The following is a 24,502-nucleotide window of genomic DNA, read 5'->3' on the forward strand; positions in this document are numbered from 1 at the left end:
ATATGTATTCTGTAAACAAACCAAAACTAAAAGCACTGTAGTGTGTGTGCTTCTCCCTGGGCACATATAACCAGTGTTGGTCATGACACTTATTACACCACCAGAAGTTACTCCAAGTACCAAGCCTGTGATAAAAAAAAACTTTCAAGAACAAAAAACTGAGTAACTCTTCATGTACCTAAGAAACTAGTTACTGTTCCTTCATCGGTCATTTATAAATTCATTTACATTGTATCGCATCCTCATTAGTGTTTAGGGGTTTTTTTGTTTGGTGTGGGTTTGATTTTTTGTTTTGTTGTGGTGGTTTTTTTGTTTGGGTTTTTTGTTTGTTTTTTTTTTTTTTTTTTTTTTTTTAAAGCTGGCATTGAGGAGTGTATTCAGCATAATTGCTCCATCCTAAATAACATAATCTTGCAGTATTAAGTATAACCCAACAGACAATTACCCTAAAGTATCTATACAATAAAATTCTCAGGTAGCTTAAAGTATTTACTCATTAAAACATTAACTAAACCACATCAGATGACTTAGAACAGCTTCTAATACCAAGAAGCCAGACATTTTAAGTTGTAAACAATCATCTTCAAAAACTATACAGAGTTTGAAGAAAATTTTTTGTTTACCTTGTCTTGTTCTAGCTGCTCAATCAAATTCTTTGCATCACGCAGCTGTGTAATCAGTTTAGTCTTCTCAGCCATGTGAAGGTCCTAAAAAAAGACCCCAACCACAAGATTAAAGCACTGCCATCTGTAAGAAAACCTTTTCCTGACAAACAGCTTAGGTTAGCTCTTACCCTGCACTATGCCTTGCAGGAAGAGCACGGAACAGAATCCAGGGAAACTGAAGTAGGCAGCTTTAAATTACTTCTAAATTTGCCAGTGCTAGGCTGCCTCATGGCTTCCATAATAATTCAGTGTCCTGGGTTGAATGAGTGGTGGAGTTTTTTGGTGTCAGGGGAGGGGGCTATTAAAGGGTGAGTGAGTCTTGCTAATCACTCCTTGGCTCTCTAGTTGACGAATCAGTTGGTGGAGGGGAACTACAGAGTCTCTTGGTGGCCCGTACGGGCTTTGTTACAGCCTCCCATGGATGTCAGACCTGCTACAGTAAGATGGGCAAGAAACATGCCTAAAACAACTGCTCTATTACCTGTATCTTGCTTACAAGAGAATCTCAGCAATGCAACGTAATTGCTCATTACTGGCCTTGTTCTGGAAAAGGTCCTTAAAATATTCGAGAATTTCAGAGCACTTTCAAACTGTGCTCTGAGCTAGCACTCAGAGACCAAGACAGACAAGAGAACCTGATCTCCAGAACTAAAATTGAGTACAGCTATACTTATCCCATTTTCATGTTTCTGTTACTATTAGCCACCTTACTTTTACTCCACACTCGGCAGTACTGGCCTTAAAAGGAAAACTGAGCAAAATATTAATATAAGTGCAGTCCCAAAGCTAAATTATCGTCACTGTATCGTGCTCTCCACCTTTCCGTATTTTCTGTTCATTTACATAACTGATGCCTCTGCCACTATGTCTTAAAGATTTAGCTCTGCTCCACTTTTCTGAATTTACCTCCTGTCTTGTGCTAGGACAGTCTTTTCCTCACCCTAACATCCCACAGCTACTTTATTTTCAATATCATTTTGATGGTTATTCATAATGTAAGGTTTCATACCCTTTTGCACAGCTTTTTGAGTAATTGCTGAATGTGCTCAATCCAGGTGGGTTTTGCACCTTTAATTCCAAAAAAAAGTATGTGAACAGTTTGTTTAATGGTCTGTCCTATTAATAAATTTTGGAAATACTGGAGTTTTTACTGTGTCTTAGTAACTACCCATAAAGTTAAAGCATTTTCCATACCTTCATTTTCTCCAGTTCCTGAAGCCTCTCTTCTAACTGTTCCTGAAGTGCCTCTTTCTCATTGGTTAACTGGGCACAGCGCTCCTTATGTGACCGAATCATCTCCTTACAACACTGCAGCAAGTTCTCTTGGCGCTTCACCCTCTGATTAAGAGTTTCCAATGTTTTAACAGAATCTTCATTACCCTCTACAAGACAAAATACCAACATGATCACATGCACATCTTTCCCAAAACGCAGACCTGCATTCATCATTCACATTGTGGGTGACCCTCAGGTCTCTAAAGAAAGATGTGCAGAGTCTGAAAAACTTCTACTATATCTGCCAGAAACATGCTACACAAACACAGTGTAAATACAGTCTTTCACCTCAAATTAATTTACAAAACTCCAGTTACTATATAAGCTTCAACAACAAACTATTATTCAACAAGGTTTTCTATGCAATTAAAGTCATCGTGATTTAGGAAGCTTCCTGCTGCTACTAACAGCATATTCCCAGGCAGGAAAAAATGTGAAGCAAAGCAAATCACATCTCTCAAGTGCCAAGAACACAGATTCTTGCTTTCCCAGGACTGGGTATGACGTTAATTTTAAAATATCCAGGTTGGCAATACCACATTTGGCATGACAAAGGCCATGTTTAGTGTCTTTCCGAGCTGTACTCCTCTCTGTATAACTAGCACAGTAGGTAATATTTTACCGTGTGTTCTGCTCTGATGCTCTGGAGTCTGTAGGAGCACTGGTCATGAAAATAGGATCAGACAAATTCAGAAGTTCGGTTCATGACCATAAGTCTTACACACTACAGTCCAGAAGCAGACTCCAGCACAGAAAACATCATGAACCCTGATTCTTAGGGACTGGATACTTACGTTATTTCCTAAGCACTACAAAAGATGTGATAATGGGTAAGAAAAATCTCTGGTCTAACCCTTCATATCATCCTAACATACAAAAATCATGGCAGATGCTGAATAAAGACTGAACCCTACCTTTTATGAAGGATACCTATGAATGACATGTGCGTTATATATCAGCATTATAATGTCCCTTGCTCAGTAATCAAATATACAAAATACTGGGAGTCCCTGTTTTGCCAATTGACGGGGTTAACACAAAGGACACAGACACCAAGCTAAAGAAATAGGCTTATTTGACTTTAGTTTAAAGCAGCAGAAAGAATAAGCAAGGTAATGCACCTAGTCATTAATACATAAAGCTATCTATAGTGATTAAGGAAGATCCATCACCAATTGCCCTCCTACTTTACCATCCCCCCGACCCGTGCATCAGCTGGGGAGCCCCGTCCCAGCGAAGGGTCGCAGAGCCTTTCCCAGCAGCTGGGAAGTCCCACGCAGGGCGTCCGCTCGTAGGGGAGGTCTGTGTCTGTGCTGTGAGAGGGCCCAGCTTGTACACAGTTTAACAAACAAATCTATACAAAATGCACGGGAGATAGCTGGTAGATTGACATGCTTCACTCAGGCGTGGCCGGATCTGGCCAGGATCCGGGCATGTCTGAGGAGTTTCTGTTTTTCTTTACATTTGGGATTTATAGTTACTTCCTGTTGTTTACTTAGTTTACAGGGATTGTTCCCAGGGTTGCATTTCATGCTGATAACACGCTGGTTGCTGGTCAGGGAATTCACTCAGAAGTCAACTTTGGTTTGAGGCCTACTGTTTGGGCCTTTTTTTTGTTTCAGTCCCGTAACTCAAATAACCTCCTGATGTGAGGAACACTTAGATTACTGAACAGCAAGAGTATCAAAATTTATCTTTGCTTTGACTTTTTCCTGAGTGGGGAAAAAAAAAAAAAAACAAAACAAAAAACAAAACCATAAGAACTCAGATATACTGGCAACTGGTGTCCTCTCTAAACTCCAGGGATAGGTCCTTACTTATGGGGGACAGGATCTCTTAATCATATTAAGTAGGGGTAGTAACAACACCAACCAGCAAAAGAAGGAATTACAATACTATCATCATTATTTACAAAGGCAATATGTATCAGATTTGAATTCTTATTAAAATTTAATACCTTAGAAGAGTTATGCTGTCCACTAGCTGTTACACTGTTTTCAAAACAACTGTCTCCTAGAAAATATACCCTTATTATGACATGTTCAGCCCTAAGTGTTGTTACTCCATCATAACTAACAGCAGGTTTATCTCCCAGAATTCAAGATCTCCTGAAAAAGCTGCAATACCTACCATTGCTTCCCGGTTCCACAGTATTTTCCGTTCCGATTTCTTTTGTTGGACTTTGAACTTGTGGTTCAGATTGGATATTTGGATCAGGCAATTCAGTGCCTATCTGACCATTCTGCAACCTCTGTTTCAGTAGCGATACCTAAACAAAATATTCTTTTTGTTAAAAAAAACAAGGATTCTAAGTATATCGTGTCATCACTTTCAAAACTAGAGACAGATAAATAAATTTAGTATTGGCGAGTAGAGAAAGGAAAAGTCTGTATGAATTTTTTTAGCATTTTTACAAAATCAGAATTATGTTTTCAGTTAACAAAAATAGTATCATCAGGAGTGGAGAAACAAAGACCAATTAAGCAAAACACATAAATTTTGCCAAAGCAATTTTCACTCAAATTTACTCTGGTAATGTTATGTTCTTGACAACAAAGACATTACATAGGTATTTAAGCACATACCAACAACCACATTTAACATGAGTGAGATTTTACAAGGGTATCTTCTACCAGAAAGATGGACTTAATTTCTAGATAATAATTATCTCTCAAGAAGCTTTACAACATCACAGCAATTATAATAGAACATGGACATGCATTAAAAGAAATACATAATTAAAAAAAAAAAAGTAGGAAGAGCAGTTTCAAAGAACATCTGTTGGGTAAGGTATCTTACCTGAGTTTGCAGAACACTAATAAGTTGATCCTTTTCTTCTAAGGAAGCATCAAATTCCTCTTGGAGATGTTTCTTAGCTTGTTGATCCATCTGGAGCTCCTGAGAATCATAAATAAATGCATCTCAAATGAAAACTAAAATGTCAATTTAAAATGCTTATCAAAATATTAAGAAATATTAAAAATACCTTTTTGCAGTGGTACCCCAGAATATAAACATGAAGTAGATATTTCTTTTACTATACAACATTCCATACAACATAGTAAGAACATCCCATTACAATACCAGCATTAAAACAGCAAGAGACTAGATTTGATGCAAAGTTATCAAGGATTCTTTCTTCTACAAAATAAGTTTGTGTAGGGATCACTCGAAGACTGCTCCTGGAAACTGTTTTCCATGCACACATTTCTCCTGAAAGTTGAAGACTGCACTTCAGTAAACTAGATTCTTCATTTAGACACCAAAGTCAACATCAACAGCAGAAACATAAGTTTCTCTTACGCTCATTCAATACCCTAGCATTCTAATATGACAAATGCCATTTATAAGAGCAGAAAGATGGCTTTTTTTATTCCTTATTTATTCCTATTTCTCAAATGAGAAAGCCAGGGAATGCCACAGAGCTTAACTATGTGGCTTTCTTTGCTACTTCGTTGCATTTATTTGGCTGAATGCTTTTAGAAACTTCTAGACATTGCCTAAATGCATTACGAAGATCTACATAGTCTTATAGAACACAGCCTTAGGGAGGTTTCTTTAATTTACTTCCTATGCTTTCAAGGTTTAAATATTTTAATTCTAATAGACACTAAATGTATTTAAATTATTTCACATCCAACTGCTTATTGAGAGATTCAGAACCATACACATTTCACACGTGTTGTAAATGATTTCCCAAACTTGTATTTTCCTTTTTTTTTTTTTTTTTTTTTTTTTAATATACTTATTTCATCTGTATGTATCTTCCCAGTGATTCACCCCAGGAAACTAATGCTTCTATGACCACTACTCTGCAAAGATCACTTTTATAAAAGCAAGCGCCACCCATAAACATAGGTTCTGTTAGCCAGGCAAAGATAGAGGACGATAGAAAGGATGAAAAAGCAAACAAGAGACAAAACAGAGGGCACTGGGTGCTTCCTGTGTGTCATTCCTCCAGCTCCCAGCCTTGCTTCCATGCCGCCCTGCTGCCCATCCTGCACCCCCAGCGGTGAATCCCCGGCAGCAGGGCCTGACGCTGCGCGAGCTGAGCCTGCCCGGGCAGGACAGCACGGGAGCAAGGAGCAGATTTCCCTGCAACACTGTCTGCAAAAGCGACTACAGCCACTTCCCCAACCTGCACTGCCTCGGGTTCTCGGCAGCCACCGGTCACACTTCCTCCTCGTGCTTCTGAGCTTCAGAACCAACTCCTGAGCAAAGCAAAGCAGTCCGGTGCAAGAACAAGCGTCAAAGAGATTTACTGAAACCAACACAGAATAGCCCTCTTTGGATCCCAAAGTCCCTTCTGATCCTCGTCTGAGAAGGAGAGCGCTGAAAACTGCTTGAAGACTACTGTTGAGGAATTATTCTTAACAGGAGAAAAATAAGGTAAGCAAAAGACACATGGATTTCCAGGGCTATTTCACACCGTCAACTTGTCCTTAAAGAAGACTTTATTCCTACATGGCCCTCCTAGAAAATACTTGTCTGATTCAACATGTTTATAGGGAAAACAGACTGTATGAGGAGGAAAACAATCCTTAAGATTAATTACTGATAACAAATAATTACATCAATGAATGATCTATTTCGTACCATTTCAGCTCCCACAATGGAAACATACCATGTTCTTTGTAATTTTTCTTTTAAGTCTGTTTTACCTACTGCTGTTAACACTCAGGCTTCCAAAAGACCAAAACTTTTTGAAGATTTTCAGTTACTAAAGAAGAATTTCAGTGTTAGACTTGAAGGAATCTTTAAATCTACATGACCTGTAAGAATTAAATTAGATTTTTATGCCAAATATATATATACAAATTTAGATCTATCAGAAATATATATGTGAATCAGAAAGACTATGACCGAAAAAACATGACAAGTAAGTATTCACACATCCAACCCTTTTCCATAATCAAAAGCTTTAACTCTGGTGTATATATATGCCTTTCAAATTTTACCAAGTATCAATAAGCTGGAAAACTAAACCTATTGGAGCATGCGGACATAGACTTAACACAGAATGAGCTTCTTTCATTTGACCCTGTAGTGAACTGAGGGGAAAAAAACAAACCAAAACAAAACACATCGGCAAGCCGCTTCTGTCAGTGCTGCTGTGGGTTTTCCCCTCCCGTGGGCTGGTAGTGTAGCTCAGGACAGGGCAACAGCCCAGGGGCAGGCCCCAGCTCAGGTCGGCCCGGCGCAGCCAGCACTCCAGCCCGCTGCTCCCAGCTGCCAGGGCAGCAGCGGCACAGATCTGGCGCAAACCTCTCCCCCCATGGCACGCCCCAGCCACAGCCCGCTTGCCTGGGTTACACCCCGCAGAGCGCGGAAGAAGAGTGCCCCTCATTTTCTCAGGGGCAATCCCCTGAGGGTGAGCAGGAGCCTTGGGCGCTTGCCTGTCAGTCCCTCACCCTCAAGGGACAGGCCCCACGGCCTGGAGCCGGTCTGCCCTCAGGCAAAGGTGGGACCCCGCCACAGCCTTGCAACCCGCCCCCCCCCCCCCCTCCGCAGCGCTGCCGCTGCTCGGCACCGCGCCCGCCAAAACGCCCGCCAAAACGCCGAGGCGGCCCGCGGCTTGGAGCGAGGCGGTGCCCAGCTCGCAGGCGAGGCCAGGGCACGGCCGGAGGGGCCCTCACGCCCCGGCCCCGAAGCCGATGCTGCGCTGGAGCAGCAAAAAGGCTTCAGCTGCACATTCCGCTTCATCAGGGTTTGACAGTATGGCTTTTCTCCACTGGCCCTTTTAATTTGTTCTGCCCAATAATTTGTACATGTACATGTCTTTTAATTAAGCCCAACGTGTTTATTATTAATACCAAATACATCGGTTTCGCCTTTTAATTTCACTATAACCTAAGGAGACAACAATCATAACGCGACCTGCCTGATTTGATGACTGAAATCAAACTATACTACAAATCCATAAAAACAATGTAATATTATGAGATCAAAATGAGTATTTTTAAAAAAAATTTCCCTATTTTTTTTTCATTGATAGTCATTAAAATCTTTATTTAAAAGTGCCTATTTACTTGTATTTGCCCAACATTAGTATTTCTCAATACTAGAAGACCAACAAATTGCATGCAGACATCTACTGCTGGGCCCAACAGTACTGTAAGAACCTCACGTTTTTCTACCTATTTCACAAGGAACAGAAAAGCAGTTCAGTCTGTACGATGAACTGCTCTGTCTTAGAGTATGACAATAAGCTGCTGAATAGGAAACATGCCAGAGAAATAACCCCACATAAACAACTGAAAGCAAGCAGTAAAAAACCCTGCTGTGTAATAGAAAATATTTTGTAAAGTGAAACAAAAAAATTAAAATCAAAAGCTAGGCAGAGAAAGATCCTATGTATGTGTGGTATAAAGTAAATATTCAGTCAATAAAGTAAATTACCTCTCTCAGTTCTCCAATTCTGCGAAGTGCTTTATCCTGACTCTGACTTAGAATGCCCTTAAAAAAAAAAGGAAGAATAAACATCAGGTGTGTTAAATGTAACTTCAGTTGTAAAGTATAAATAACTTCATACAATTGTATTTCAGCAGAATACTTCATGATTTCTATTTCTCTTTCAAGTCAAGCTCAATGTGTTAAACTGCCAACCGTGAGTTGGCCATCTACACCTGAACTCAGCTGATGCAATAAAAAAAGGCTGGAGTACAAAAGCTTCACAGTTACTTTGACAAACCAGTATTAACTTGGCTTCCTTAAATCCCAGCTAAGAGTCTTCTGTTATACTCACATGCACATACACACACACAAGGTGTTGTGTAAACATACAATGCATTGAAAATTAATTCTGTACTTGCACTACACATTTTAAGATTCAGAAAAGCATTCGGGTAAGAGAGGATAAAAAGTAATGCTCACCTGTAGTTTCTTCTTCTCCCGCTGGATAACTTGGTAAGCGGACACTAGCTAAAATACAGAAATCAGGTATAATGATGATAACACATGCACTTACAGCTATCAAAGTAAGTTTTATCACTATCTGCATTTTCCAACTCTTCACTTCATTTGAAAAAGCTCTTCTGACAGAAACGTACTTGGATTTTCTCATTGTTTCCTTTTTCAATTTATAAAACAACTCCAATGTCTTAAAAAAAAAATAAAGCCTACATGTCAAAACAAGAAGGTTATTGAGCATTCATTCAGTTTTCCCTTCACTGAAAAGACCTCTAAGAACAGCCATGCTTCAACACAGGCAGTCAAAAACCAAACGTATGAGAAAATTACATCCCAGACAGCTACCCTACAGGTATGTACATCTGTAAGGATACACATCCCAGGAAGCTTAAGTAAAATTAATTTTACAGTGAGTATGCATTAACAAATACACTTACAAATGTAGCCAAGAACGGCCAGTGTAATACCAAATGTTCTCATTCCATGTGCTTTGCATATACCCAGCAGACAAAGAAAGGCTAGAAGTGGACAATATTTCTCATTGTGAGCTGACAAAAGGACTTCATGAGTAACTGCATAATTTAGTTTAATTAAAAATTTGATCACAATTGCCTAAGCTGTCCAAAGCTGAAGTAGCACAATGGCACTTGGAACCAGAGTATTCCATTTTCAAATTGCTGAAAAATTAAAGAAAAGCAAATCCAAAACACCAAACCCAGAAATCTTTAATTCAAAAGATATCTTCAAATTCTTATTTAAAATAAATTGGCATTTTTCAGAATTCAAAATTACTTTTAATTACAGTCATACTTATTTTGCATTTAAAAGAAAACTAAACCTACTATGGACAGTTTCCCTTACAACGTTTTTGAGGTGCTAACTTTGTAACCTACTTTAACTGAGGAAAAAAAAAATTTACATCTTAAATACTCATTATGTATTGAAACTACTTTCTTTCAAGCTCCAGTAAAACAATTCTTTCTGACTGAACTAAATAAACTCACAAAATCAGAAAAAAAAAAAAAAAAAAAAAAAAAACAAAAACCAAACAAGCCTTTTTGATAGAGAAAATTAAAATTTGCTGGATGGACTACACTAAAAAAATACAAACTAAACAAAAACCCAAAGCACAACAACAAAAAAAAAACACCAAAACAAGCCTGCAAACTGAAAAACTTTAATTTTACCAATACAAATTACATAAACTTTAAAAAAAATGTAACTTATTACAATAGCTGGAAGAGAATGAAAAATAAATGGGAGACAATTACTGAATTAATGGAAGAAAGCTGTTTTTTCAGGCATATGTTGAACACTGTAATTGCTGTATACATATTATAGATTCCAGGGGTTTTGACATTAATTGCTAAAAGTCTGCACAGGAATTTTTGTATTTGAGGGCAGCAAACATGTAAAAAACTGTAAAAGCCAGCGCAAGTGTCCCATTTTAAATACAACACATGCACATACAAAAGCAAAAAAACCCAACACTACCACTCGGAAAGCTTTACTTTTCCCAACAACTGGAAAAATGAGTAGCAAAATTATTTATAGCATTGGTTTTCACTAAAATAGCAAAAGAAATAGTCCTTGAATTAATTCCTTTCAGGGAATATCTGGAAATTACAAGATATAGAACTTACTTATTGAAAACAAAACACTTGCCTATTGCACGTGCACTGTGCACTTCAAGAACAAGTTTCAGAAGAAAAGCAAATTTTCTGTCATGCAAGTACAAGCCATGCTCACCTCTGTACTGAACCCCACCCCTTCCTACAGCTTTCAGCAGAAACCTTCACAGCCTAACTTTGTGTGAGCAACCACTAATTAAGCTCTGTTGCTAACATCATGAAATAATTTACAAACAAGAGAAGGATATCCATGTTTTATTACCAGAGAAACATCTGACCTATTTAGGCCAAAAATAACCAGACTTACAGTAACAATTTAACTTCCATGCTAGCTGTATATTGACCCACTTGCTCCAGATATGAAAACAAAAGGATTATCCACTACTGCAGTATCTGTTAACCTCATCTTTTTCCCCTCTCTGCCCAGGGAAGTCAGTTACAACATTGCCTACCTCCGAGTATTTTCCTCTATAGTTGCCCAAACTGCGCTCCATTCTGCGCATTCGCTGCAGCAACAGCTCTTTGCTGAGGCTGTCCATGTTTCCCAGAGGCTCTTCCGTTTCACTTTCACTGTCAGAAGGTGGATCAAAGGTGGGACCGGCTGTGTCCAAGTCCAGTCGATTCAATGAGTCTCTTGAAGAAGTTCGTACCAGGGACTCCTTAGAAGGAGAGCGGGAAAAGGACTCTTTTACGGGGCTTCGAAACAGAGACTCCACGGAGGGAACTCGGAGCTGAAGCCTCTGGGCAAAAGACTGAGTGTCACTCAGCTGCAAAAATTCAAAGCAAGTAATTACTTCTGCACTGCTTTTCGGCGGACACACAGACACTAAAGCCCAGGAAAGAGATCTGACCTGGGCAAAGGAACAACTCTTGCCCAACACATGCTTGACACCAATAGCTACCACTCCCTTAGAAGAATCATCTCCTTGTGCAGAAAAATCAAGCATGCAGCTACCACATGTGGGAAATTTCAGACAGCAACTAAATTTAATAAACTACACCTCTGATTTAAACTTCTAAAAGACACTATTGCTGTGTAACCCCTTTAAAAAGTGAAGAATACGTAACTAAAATAAATAGTTGCATTTACTGTTGTCCCAAATTTAAAAAAAAATATTGTGCGACCCACTTCTTGATGTATTAAACGGAAGACTGTACTTATCTCAGACACAGGTATTTTCCTACGATTAAGAGAACAAATTTATTGTAAAAGTCCTTGTACGAGTTAGTGCTTGCATGCTATCTTAAACAATACTTTTCTTATTTTTATGACTTTATGATTTTGACATAAAATGCAATTACTGATTTATGCAGCTAAAGTACTTATGCTTTTCTAAAACAAAAGGTTCAGTGCTATGGCACCATACTCTGCTGGTGCTCCAGAAGTGATTTGAAAGCATTACTTACAATGTTGATGTCGAGACACACATGCTAGGAGTCACTGCTAACCCCACTCCAGCAAGCTAAGCTTTTTCTGAGACATATTAAAGAATGACCTCCACCTTTATCACTGGTGACAATTTTTTTAAGCCTATCAGTTCTTTTGCTTCAGCTAGGAATGAGAACATGCCCTCTACTTTTGAAAGCTAGGTTAACACTCCATATCCAGTGCTGGTTGTGTCTACGAGCAACGAGACACACCTCAGCGCAAGCAGCCTGCAGCACACCATCGGCTACTCCTAACGCATCCCCACAAAAAAAGCTCCACGCATCAGTGACAACACTTAATACCAACTAATGGATTACACACAAACACAACACCCTAGTATCTTGACAGGCAAGTACTTGTCATCCCTACTCCAGCATGAAGACATCCACTGGGCACTTAAGCCAACATAACACCAAGACAACACAGCAGCGAAGGAGAGAACAAACCCCCGTACCCTCCCATACCTGCGGGGAGGTTGGCCCACTTCCATTGTTTTCTGCAGATCTGGGAAGTGGTTGTTTAGTTAAGTTCTACAAGAGGAAAGACAACTGTTAGAAGGAATAAACTGCAAGGGCTGTAATTCACCAATTCCTACAAAAGGCATCTGTGCTTTTTCTTTGCCTGTGTTTTTAATACTTTCTTTTGAATGTTTATTAAGATGTCTTCATGCAAACAAGCTAGTTTGTTAAATTCAAAACAGATTGCTGCAATATACCGAACTACAAAGCAGCTACGTGTGCATGGATTAGTATGAGACATCTGCAAATGCTTACATCTCCAATTAAATTATTCATAATGATTATTTATGTAACATTTATGCACAAATCAAACACCAAAAAGACAAAATGATAGCAGGAAAAAAATCTAATTGATGACCAGTGTTGTTTACAGACAACATGAGTAACAGTGGAATCACACCACCTTTCTCTGTTTAAGTACATTTTGAGGGGTGGTAGCTACCTGGAAAAAAAGTGCTGGTAACAGGCTGTTAAGAATCCAAACAAGCACAGGAAGAAAATTAGACTTCCAGAAAAAACATCGTGTGCAAAACTTCATGTATGCATTCCTCTGTACTCCCAAACCAACAAAAAAACCCACCCCAAAAAAACCCAAACCAAACAAAACAGGAAACAAGAGTATTAATAGTTCTGGGTTTGTTTTTTACAGTTGAGACATTTCTGGTTTTAGTGTGTCTACCCTGCTTTTCCTATGTCCTGTGTTTAGGTGTTTTCTAACCTGTATAAATCCAGATGGTTTTCAGGTCAAACTGAAGTAGCAAAACATGCTAGAAACCATCTCAGATATTAGTTTTTTCCATAAGAAGCAAAGCATGGAGACATATCAAACAAAGTAGAGGAATTCAGCTAAAAGCAGTGTCACTTTTAATCTTTAATCAAGATGACACTGATAGTTATATGCAAGCTGTAAAATCTAAATTGTATATACAACTAAAATATCAATCATAATCATCCATATATCTGCTACATGATTACACCCACAGCTGCTACTCTGTGTGGATATGCAGATAAGTATACATAAACAGAAATGTGGAAGAGGAATAAATCAGTGTAAAAGGGCTTCAGAAATGTTTGACGTGGAACGAACTCAAGAAAGTACAAAAATAACAGAGAATAAAGAGAAATCCAGCCAGGTAAAGAAGCCAGAGAAATGAGTAGTCATCCAGATTCAGACCAAGCGAAATGAGCAATAACCAGCCATACAAGTACTCTGTTTGGATTTCAAAATTGCGCTTCACCTGGTTTGAACAAAATCTGCATTCTGCTTCAGAGCACTATCCTGTTGTGCTGGATTTATTCCTAGTGGATCAAGAGCTCTTACTGGGTTTTAAACTAAAGTACTCCTACATTTTATTCTCGGCTCCACTACTTGTTCTTTTTCACTTCCTAACTGGAAAGTTAATAATAAGGGTAATCCAAATACAAATGTATCTTCTGCTTTATAACTTACAAAGCATCTACTGTGCTAGTACTGGATTGACAACGAAGGACGACAAATACTTTACTAAGAATTACAAACTAACTACAAATACTTCTTTCAAAAACCAGATATTCTGATACCCATAAAAAGAATTAAAGGAAACTATGGAAGGTTTGTACATCTAATTCACAAGAATAATAAAATTTAAGATCTATTTTTAAACACAAGATTAAGTAATGTATTAAATCTGATAAGGTGTTTATGAATATAAAAACACCATGAAAGCTGTTCTTTTTGTGACGATCCTCAAAAAAAACACCATTTCAAAACTAAAACTAATATCGCCACTTTTAAAATTTTCCTATTAATTGTGCTGACATATTTGTATTCAGTCTGCATGAACAAAAGTAGAGCCAAATTTGGGATTAGACATTCTACTGGTATAAATCATAAAAAGGATACACTGGTAAACTTTTATATGAAAACTAGACCACCACAGGTATCTAGCTGCTGCAATTCTAAGTCACTGTGCTCTAGGGCAAAGGGTCATATTCTGGTGTCCACACTGTGAAAGGTACAGATGAATGGAAGTTGCTATATATAAGTACGGATCCAAGAGGCTTTGAAGAGCTTAAAAACCCCAGCCTTGCATAAGCCTTAAGAGATGTTTCAGCAAAACTAGAATCACAGAGCACAGGCTGGCGTTTTGAAAGTCTTACAAGCAGCAGTTACATCAGGATTTCTGGAGACCAACAGAAGCTTTTTCTCCATGAACCCATATAACATACATAACTGTATCTTCATTCAAAAAGAACTATAATCTCTACTAAAAAGGCTGGAGCACATTAGGACATCCTAGTGACACTTGTACTTCCTTTACTTCCCTATTTCTGAAACGAAAACTAATACATCTTGTTTATTTCTCAAAGGTATAAATAGATTCATAAGCCTAAAGAGCGAAAGCTTAAACGTTTGCATTTAAAAAATTTGACTGTTCTCCCACTTTCTCAGGTATTCCAAAACTGACTAAATTACAGAGGAAAGGAGGAGAGCTTAGTACACATTTTCTTCCCCATTTTTCCTTCAATTTTTCGTTAAAAGCCTCTCTGTCCAATAATATTTTAACTGTTTTCTCAAGCAACAAAACCCGTGCAGCTTAGTTAATAAAGAGTTTATACTAACTTCATCTACGCCAAAAAATCCACACTTACAGTCACTTCTCTACGATGCTCACTCTCCTGAATCACACATCACTTGCACAAACACAGTTAAAATACTGGTCTGCTTTAGAAGAATTAACATCCAGTTGTATGTGCTGATGAAACTTTCCCTCTCCTGCATCTTTAGTTTATCTAGATTTCCCAAACATATATAATGGGGTTTTTAATATATATTTGTGTATATATATGTATTAATATATATTTGTGTGTGTATATATATAACAGCCCTCCTCTTCTCTATAAACTTCTGTATCATTGTTTTCTCCCTCTCAATTCTTACCATTAGAGTACAGCTCTACAGTTTTCAAAAAGTTCGAGAACGAGTTTTACACGTAATATATTATTAATAAACATTAGTAACACATTAATAACTCTTACATTACTATTATTTGCTATGTATGTAGTCTTGTATATAAATATACAAGTCAGTGACTCCTGCCACTGAAGTATATACTAAATGATACTATACAGACAATATCTGAGCAGTCACAGAAACATGTTTTTCTAAATGCAACTATACTATGGATATCCTGTAGTGTAGTGAAAAACAGCCCACAACTGTTGGCTGCTGTAAGTATAGAACAGTTTAATTAAATTTTCAGTGAAACTAAGTAGTGAACACTGGACCTGGAATATGGTCAAAATACCTAAAACTGAAAAAAAGTAATAATCTAGTATCTATTTCAAAACTACAAATTTCAGCACAGTCTCAATGGTCTCTTTGCTCCCCATCAAAAAGCTCAACCTTGTGAACACCAAGACCAAGCTAGTAATTAATTTGTGCTCTCAGGGAATGCTCCAAACAAGCATAACCCTTCACAACAAATGACGGCTTTCCACAGATCACCTTTTTAACCACTGTTCCAGTCCAATCTTGCTTAGCTTGAGAGCAACAAGTCCAACACAACCTGGCGTGTTGTGCTAAGTCCATCTGCTTATCAAATTTCTATCCTGTTATAGCTTTCAGTGACTTGTCATTTTCAGCCTCTGTATGAGCAGCAAAAAAAGCACTTGCTCCACTGGAAAAGCAAAGTAATCATGAAGCGTGAGGATGAGCTGGGAGTCTAAAAAACACTGTGATTTGAATCGCTATGGACTCAGGAGTGCCGTGCCTCTGACGCACATGGAAGATGACATCCCAGTCCTGTGATAATAATGAGAAGAATACAGCTTTGTACAGGTGTATGTTAGAAACGAGAAGCCTGCTTTCCTCCCCATGCCTGCTTCTTTTTCTCCGTTTCTTGTTCTCTTCTCACTGAGCTTCTCCACTTGTATATATGAAAACATTCCCAGGCAAAGAAATTGATATTTAAAATAAAATCTAATTATTAAAAAAAAAGACTATTTATTCTCACAATAATGGCTGACAGGTTACCAACTAGAAGTAGCTGAATTTCAGCGTCTATGTGAGATAATTATTTCCTGCTACCATTAGTAGTAAATGACACTGTAAGGCTTTCACTGTACACTGCAAAAAGCACGTAACTTTTAGACAAAAACAATCTCAATGTTTATCATATCCATTTATCTCAAAATACATACAGACATACATAAAAATTAAGAGGAAGACTTTCAGTGGCATTAATGACTTCCAAGCAACAAACGTACAAACTTGTGCAACAATTATTTAAAAGTTGTGTAGAGTATGGTTACCTGTATAACAGAAAAACGTGTTAATGGGGTTTATGTTACAATAAATTCACATCATACAGCATACCAGCCAGGAGCTATCAGGTACTACCTCTTTGAAATTTAGTGCAGGGTTAGCAACAGGGCAGTTAAGATAGATGCCTTTGTGAGAACAAGCCACAAGCAACACTAGGTTTGCCTTCTAGTACAGTACTCTCCTCCCTCTGCTAAAGGCATCACTAAGAGGGTTGGGAGGACTCACCACACCGGCACTCTGTGGCTTAGGTTGTTTGGTGGGATCCAAAGCAAAGATAGTATACTCAGAGAGAAAAGCAGGTTCTGCTATCATCCCGGCTAGCAGCTGTCATTCAATGCAAAAAAGCAGGAAAATTAATCAAGTAATAAGGTAAAGAATGTTGCACGGTTTTACTCATTTTTTCCCACACTATTTAAAACATCATAAAACAATACGGCAGTTTATGAGGCAACAGATATTGATAAAGGCAGGACATAACCAGAAAATATGCCTAAGATAATTTCAGAACAGCCAACACAGTTTTGATCATTTGTAAGTAAAGAAACACACAATTGACAAAAAAAATAATCTTAGTTTAGCCAAATGTAACAGCAATGCTTCTGGCACTGATATTGTAATTTTTCTTAAACTTCTGCAGACGACTTGTCTTCAGATACCACTGAGCCTTCTTTGCTCTCAGTTAGTGTGAAAAACTCATTATTTTTAAAATTCTATCAGTACTTCAGTTATAAACAATATAAATCGCATGCTTTTAACTATCTTCTAAAGATCTTATGTACTAGAATTCTAAAGACACTAAAAAATAAATTCCTTACAAAATTTTTCAAACTACTAGAAGACTCTGTTGTAAAAACACCACAAGTTCAATTAGCCATTTTATCAAGTCAGTACCAAAGAAGAGATTTAAATTCCTAGAAATGAAAAACATGAAGAAGAAGGGACTAGAATTTTAATTCAAACTGAATATATACATGTAATGTAATGCCATCTAAAGCTGTTTGGATGATACAACAGATTTCAGAAAACATTCCTCTTATGATTTTATTCACACACATTCAAGGTTCTACTTTCTTATAGCCTGAGATTTCAGAACTGTGCTGTCTGCTGACTGAACCAAAACACGCTATGGTTTTTCTTTATTTCAGAACAATTTTGTTTTATTTCAAGTTACTAAATAGTATTTTTAGGAATCAAATGCATTAAAATGTAAGTTAGAGTTTCATATTTTTATTGGTGAATGTTACCTGGACTCCAGTGCTCCGGTAGACCAATTACATAAATTCTAATTCAGAGAGAAAAAATATTTTCACATGGAAGATCTGGAATGCTACACGACTTGCAATCTGTGCCCACGAAACCCTTTCAGAAAACGTATTAACTGCCTAATGTTCAGTGACAGCCATACACAATAGCCTCTGAATGTTGGTACTGACACCCTATGTCTTTTCTCTAATGTATTTCTATGCTGGAAAAAAAAACAAATAATTACTGAAAAACCTGAGTTTAATAATTACTGAAAAACCTGACCTAAATTACCAATCCCCCAGAAAACAAGCCAAAATAAAACCCTAAACAATGTGCTTTTATTGCCTCCTATTTGATTCACTATACTATACACACACACACATATATATATACACATATACACACACACACCCTTGTACAAATATCCATTGCTAGAGAATCCTGCTAGTTGTATCAGAAGACCTTCTAGAGCTACAAAGGGAAAGAAGCTTTGTTTCATGGTCAAAAAAAACCCAGAAACAAACACTACAAAATTGTGAAGTGTGTTTATAGACATGGTATCTGCAGAGCACTAATTCTAGTATTTATGCCCAACTTTTACTTCTCAGACTGACAAGTACAGTGACAATTAATTCTGACTCGTAGTAATCAGCTGCCTTCATCACAGCATTGTCAAAGCCGGCACAGGACAAGTGCTCCAGCAGTTTCACTGATTTGCCAAGAACTATCTAGGCCCAAGAAACTCAGGTGAAACTTCTCACTTTTAAACTACTAGAAGCAGGAGCTGCTAACAAAATAGGTGGTCCCATTTCTCCTGCTCCCAATCTTCTTCCCCCCAGCCCACACACTTGCCCAGTGCATCCACTCTGGTTGCAGCCACACACTGAGTTTGGTCAGACTGGTCACCAGTCCCTTTCTCAGCCTGAAAGTATAATTCCTAAGAGTAAACTGTGTTAAAGCTCCTGATACATATTTAGGTGTGTAAAACCCACCTAAAATTCTCTCCTCATCTGAGCTTTCAGGACAAACAAAAACAAGGAGGCTGACAAGTATTGATAATTCCAGAAAATCTTTGTGAAGTGGTGGTGGCTGTAGAAGCTCATAGACTTGGCCGTGTTATGCATTTTGAACACGTACTTCTTGAAAGGGTACATGCCAGAAAAAGAAATGGCAAATAATATGTATACGTAAGCATACAAACATACAGCAGGAGTACTACAAGCAAGTCTGATGGCTTTGTGAATTAGAAGCATGCAAATTCTCAACCACAAATAAGACAAAAAATCACTTGTTATGTTTAGAGAAGACCAGTTAAGACGAAACAGTTTGCAAAGCATACATACATGGATTATGGCAAGTATTATTAATCAAAATATCAAGGCAATTTTCAACATGTAACTTTTATTAGTTATCTTCAGCTTAGTTAAATCACTTTTAAAAACATGACCATCAAGAACTTCAAGAACCACAGATAGTTCAAATTACCTCTTCATCATAAAAGTATGCTAATGTTTGCTTCTCAAAATTCTAAGTTATGACATTTCACTATGGTATTATTTTGCTTAATCCCAAATCCATTAAATAGTATATCAAGCAAATCGCATTAAAAAGAATACTTATTTAAACTCTAACAAGTTAGTGTTCTTCATCTGAAATAAAAAATTGGACTGTCAGTATGTTCTGCATCCATGAATGGCTGTATTTTCAATCATCTTCTGAAGTCCATGACCATGTCAGTACAGCCAAGTTCTAACAGGAGGCTTAGCCAGTAAGTCTTTCACAAAACATTAATTACAAAACGCAAAACTTACAGGTAACATGACCAAGAGCTTTAAACAATTGTAAGAGTTAATTTTAAAAATTAACTCAAACTACCTGGTAGGCAAGTGATAGGGAGTGAATGTAACTCCTTTTTAGCAAGATCAAAAGATCCAAGCTATCCACAGCCTAAAATATGCCAATCTACATTACTAACTGTGACAATTTAAAAAAAAAAAAAGAAAGAAAAAAGCTTATGGATAGAAACTGATGCAGTACTGCTTGAGTTTGCAGACTTACAACTCCAGGGTCTCTATCATAACCAATAGTTTACACAAACACTAGAATGCAATTAACAGTACTGTTGAATTTCAAAGATGTTAGTCAGAACCCTGATGCAAGAATAACACTAAATCATCTCAGCTTAACCCTACTGTTTGTTGAGTAAAGGCAAGCACAAAAGGGAAGGAGCCAACCCTACAAATAAAGAAGGGCAGAAGATAGTAATACTGAGGCAGAACAGTAATCACTGTATCAAAATGAAATTGCAAAATATTTCCTCTCTAGTATCCAAAACAGGAGTTTCAAATAGCTACCAAAGACAGAATATCCTCAGTCATGGTCCAAGAATGGTATTTCCTTAGCACATTTAGAACTGGCTGCATGTTCTCCTTAGTAAGTTTATCCTCTGTTCTCAGATGCTGGGTGCCCATCAATGAAAATACTTAAGTACTTGCTCACAGTATTTTTGTTACTCCACCACCTCATTATTCACTACGTTTTTACACCTAAATTATAGGCAGAGCTCTCTAATGAGTCATGTAGTTACACTACCCAATGCTTTTCAATACATACATGTGTTTTTATTTGTACTTTTTAATTTTTTTAATCACCCATTTGGTATGGCTTTAAAACTAGCTATCTAGTTAACTTGGACCAGAGAGGGCATTAAAAGACACTAAAAATTATTCACCTATGCCTGGAAAAAGGCAGGAAACAACCTGCTAGTCTAACAAAATTAAACAGATGTAAGTATTTCCAAAATGGATTCTTGTACTTCAGTATCTAGCCTAAAATCCACTCTGAATTATCTTAGTAGCTTCAGAAACATTAAACGTATCTGGTGCTATACTGTCTAATGCATCACTAGCACCACATTAGAGCTGTGCCAGTAATGTGATCAATAAACCAGACAAGCAGGGAGTCCAAGTGGGCTGAGGCATACTGGAAGCAGTCAGGCTGTGCAAAGATGTAAATAATCCTTTAACTAACCTTCTCTAATCCTCTGAATGCCATTAAATCACACTTGAAGCTTGCTATAGAAATCCTACTAAGATCTTCTGTTTCAAACATACTCTAGGGTAAGTGAACTCCCTACCCAATACTAACCTTAATCTCAGGCACCAAATTAAGGCTGTGATATTGCTGAACTTTTGTGACAGTATTCAACTCCTACTCTTTTTTTTTGCAAGTAAAATCTGACTAACCAACAAACCTTTGTGCCTTGGAAAAAAAGGTGCAAATTAGGCAATTTAGGTGATGAAGCCAGACACCAGATGAGGCTATGTTTCTTTCAGTATTACCAAAGAATACATAGTTATTTTAAAAATGTATTGCCAAAATTCTGAACAGTTTTTTGTAGCCCTCAAGTTTAGCCTAAATTAAGCAGCCTTACTTGTTCTTTACAGACCTTCTGAACTCCAGAACCAACTGTGTTCATATTATCTTTGCTATTCCTCCTCCTCCCAAAGAATTACTGATATGATATGAAGAATCATATCTTCCTTTGCTGAGATTCAGATGAGTGGGGTGCAAAGGCCAATGTACATGTGACCCCTAGATCAAAGGGCTTCCTTAACATGATGTGAAACCAAAACCAGAATTTAAGAGGGATTAGAGTATGACCCAAGTCTTATTGCCCTGGAGATGGCAGTAGTTGAACCAATGCATGTTACATAAATATAATACGTTTCATCCCCAAAGACAGTCATCATTCCCTTTCAGAAAAAAATGAAAAGAATCAGTGGTTCCAAATTTCAGATTATCCTATTATCAAGCAAATTTGAAGATTAATACACTTTGTTAGCAAAAGCATCATGGTATATGTGCATTTGTAGTATGTTAATGCTTAAAAGCTCCTCTAACGGTACATGGCCAGTTTTGCTATGTTGTATACACGCACAGTGAGACAGAGGAAAAGGGATCAGACTATACGCTTGTCTAAGAGACAAGCCAGTATTTGTTCATCTAGTTCAAGGAGCTGAGGAATGTCAGCTATCAGGCTAAAGGTTTAGAGTTTCAACTCTTACTGACAAGTAACCCACTCCCCACAGTAATATAAATAAACAAGTTCGGTTATTTGTCCAAGTTGGAGAATGTCAGAAAAAAGTTGTGAATAATTCAGTAATCTGCTGATTTACACAAATATTTATTTATAGAAGGTTTGTGCAATTTGTAACATAACCTTTTATGCCTCATCCCTACTGTGATCAGGGAATCAGAAAAACTGAAGAGTTGAAAGTTCAAGGTTGCTCTCTGCAGTTAAAAAAAATCCCAGAATCTAGGAGTACAGAACTGCATTTTCAGAAAGTAGTACAGAAATCAAATACGACTCTTTTCTGGTTTGTTTTTTATTCTGATGAGCAATCTAAACATGCCGGTGTGCACATCAGGGTTGTAAAATCCAGGCTTTAGATACAGATTAGGTTATACACCCTCCAAAATTTAATTTTAAATTTTCATGTCAGAAAGGAAAAAGATATAGACATATCTGAACCATCTTTGCATGGCAACGTCTATTTAGAAGTACTTCAAATTAAGTATATGAAGATGCATTATTAACCACGCCCATGACAGGAAAGCATTTCAATTGATTTAAAAAACACAGTCCATTATATAGCCCTAAAGTGAGACTGAAAAGTACCTTGGCTAGTTTATCTTTAGCTCTAGGAAGAGCTATATATATCGTGCTCTGCTGTCACTTCTATAACACTCATGAGGATGTGAGTGGTATTTGGATCTGCGTGACTGGTAGGTCATCCACAGCAGGCTATCAGCTGTTCGCTTTCAGCTGATGGCTCCGAACTAGCTTTTTTATCTTCTGCAGGTGGGCCTGACTTGTTAATAAAGTATATTATAGAACAAATAAAATTGTGAACTTCTAGGAACTATACTGAATATGACTGATGTATTTCACCTCAAATTCTGGTCAAGAGTCAGTTCAATAACAGATTGAAAACCACATTCTTCCCTAGAAGAGACTGGAAGCACCAAGTAAGCAAGTTTTAATCTTTCAGGGCTGTTTCAAATGGCACCAAGACCAACTCAGAAAGCATCTGACATGCCAATAGTCTAAAAAGTTCTATGGCAGTACCAATATATGCTTTCACCTCACACTGTAGTCATATTTTATGGGCTACTTGCAAGAACAGAATACAGAACTAGTCAGACTTCTGCTTTTTTCTTATAAATGAAAAACATTATAAACTTCTCTGTAATACTGCCTCTGGAGATCCACAGCTCCACTAAAATAGAAGCTGAAGAAGAAAGCCGGCAAGAAGTGGGCAGGAAAAAAAAAACTTACCTAGCATTCTATGAATGGAACATACACCAAACAGAGCGTTTTGGAATTTTGAAAAATAAAAAAAAAAAAAAGAATCTTATCATTGCAGAAAATAAAACAAGAAAGTTTGCCTGTATGCTTTATTATAATTCTTTGATCAGACTAATGCTGTCATTTACAACTGTTACTCACTCTGAAATTGTTTTTATTCTAAAAATATTCTGAGTTTAAATCAAAGCTTTCACATGCAATACTTGCAGCTTTGATATTACAGCACTAAAAATCCAAAACCATGATCTACTAAAGACATACTAAAACATAATGGGCCAGAGGGAGGACAGAGAACATACAAGAGAACTATGAAACACTGTAATTTTGCTTAGCTTTTAGTACCAACAGGGTTAGCAATTATCCATATACTGCAAGAACATTTAACATATAATACTCTTCAAAAACCAAACATTTTCAGTGTATTAAATGTTGTCTGGCTTTACTTCACTGTAATGTCACTGCCATTTACACCTGTACATAAAACATCTGCCTGATCAAATGACAACACTGCAAAAAAATGCCCCCCAAAAGACATAACACACCCACATAATCAAGGTATGTACTCTCGAGATAGTATGCAGTATCTGCATCTTTTTTAAGCATAGTGATACTGCCGTTGAACTCAATTTTATGCAAATCTAATCCAACAAACGAATTTGAAAGACAATTGGCTTTTAATCATTCTGTTAACATTTATGAGAAATATTTGGAGAAAGGAGATTTCATGACTTCATCATTTTTATTTACCTTTATTTTCCTCAAATTTTCCATTTGTTGTAAAACTGGTCCGTAGAAAAAAACAGATTTTCATTCCCTTAGCAGCTTCACTACTTTCTGAATTTTTAATTACAGGATATGTTTCACAAGTAAACTTCTCATAGCAGCTCCCTAAACCCAAGGATAACTCTAAATCTCAGGTCACTTTAGTCCTCCCTTTCCATTCCTAATATTATTTCTCCTTCTGCCTCTCTGATCATTCCAGTGTAACCACTGTATTTAGAGCATAATGTTCTTCCAACTTGGCATATCCCGTGGGGAATTCTTTGCTTCTCCTGTTTGTCTGGAAAAGCAGCCTGGAAAAACAGCCTGCTGGGGGGCAACATAAATCTAATGAAGCACTACAAGACGAAATGTAGTTCTCTACTGAAATAAT

General features: G+C 37.4%; 1 protein-coding gene across 10 annotated transcripts in view; it reads right to left on the reverse strand.

Annotated features, from left to right (window-relative positions):
- The window catches only part of GOLGA4 (golgin A4), a 70,358-nt gene that overhangs the window by 37,838 nt on the left and 8,018 nt on the right, over nucleotides 1-24,502 (reverse strand). For 2 of the 10 annotated variants that reach the window (XM_042806338.1, XM_042806337.1), the window contains exons 3-11: nucleotides 16,959-17,057; nucleotides 12,374-12,439; nucleotides 10,933-11,247; nucleotides 8,814-8,861; nucleotides 8,340-8,396; nucleotides 4,740-4,838; nucleotides 4,071-4,209; nucleotides 1,860-2,047; nucleotides 624-707 (exon numbers count right to left, since the gene is read on the reverse strand). In XM_042806338.1, coding sequence (XP_042662272.1) covers nucleotides 624-707; nucleotides 1,860-2,047; nucleotides 4,071-4,209; nucleotides 4,740-4,838; nucleotides 8,340-8,396; nucleotides 8,814-8,861; nucleotides 10,933-11,247; nucleotides 12,374-12,439; nucleotides 16,959-17,057 — 1,095 coding nt within the window. The remainder of the gene's footprint in view (nucleotides 1-623; nucleotides 708-1,859; nucleotides 2,048-4,070; nucleotides 4,210-4,739; nucleotides 4,839-8,339; nucleotides 8,397-8,813; nucleotides 8,862-10,932; nucleotides 11,248-12,373; nucleotides 12,440-16,958; nucleotides 17,058-24,502) is intronic. The other 8 variants (XM_042806339.1, XM_042806341.1, XM_042806342.1 and 5 more) reach the window with 8 other exon arrangements.

This window comes from Tyto alba, unplaced genomic scaffold (assembly GCF_018691265.1).
Source record: "Tyto alba isolate M040663 unplaced genomic scaffold, T.alba_DEE_v4.0 Super-Scaffold_46, whole genome shotgun sequence".
NCBI lineage: Eukaryota > Metazoa > Chordata > Aves > Strigiformes > Tytonidae > Tyto > Tyto alba.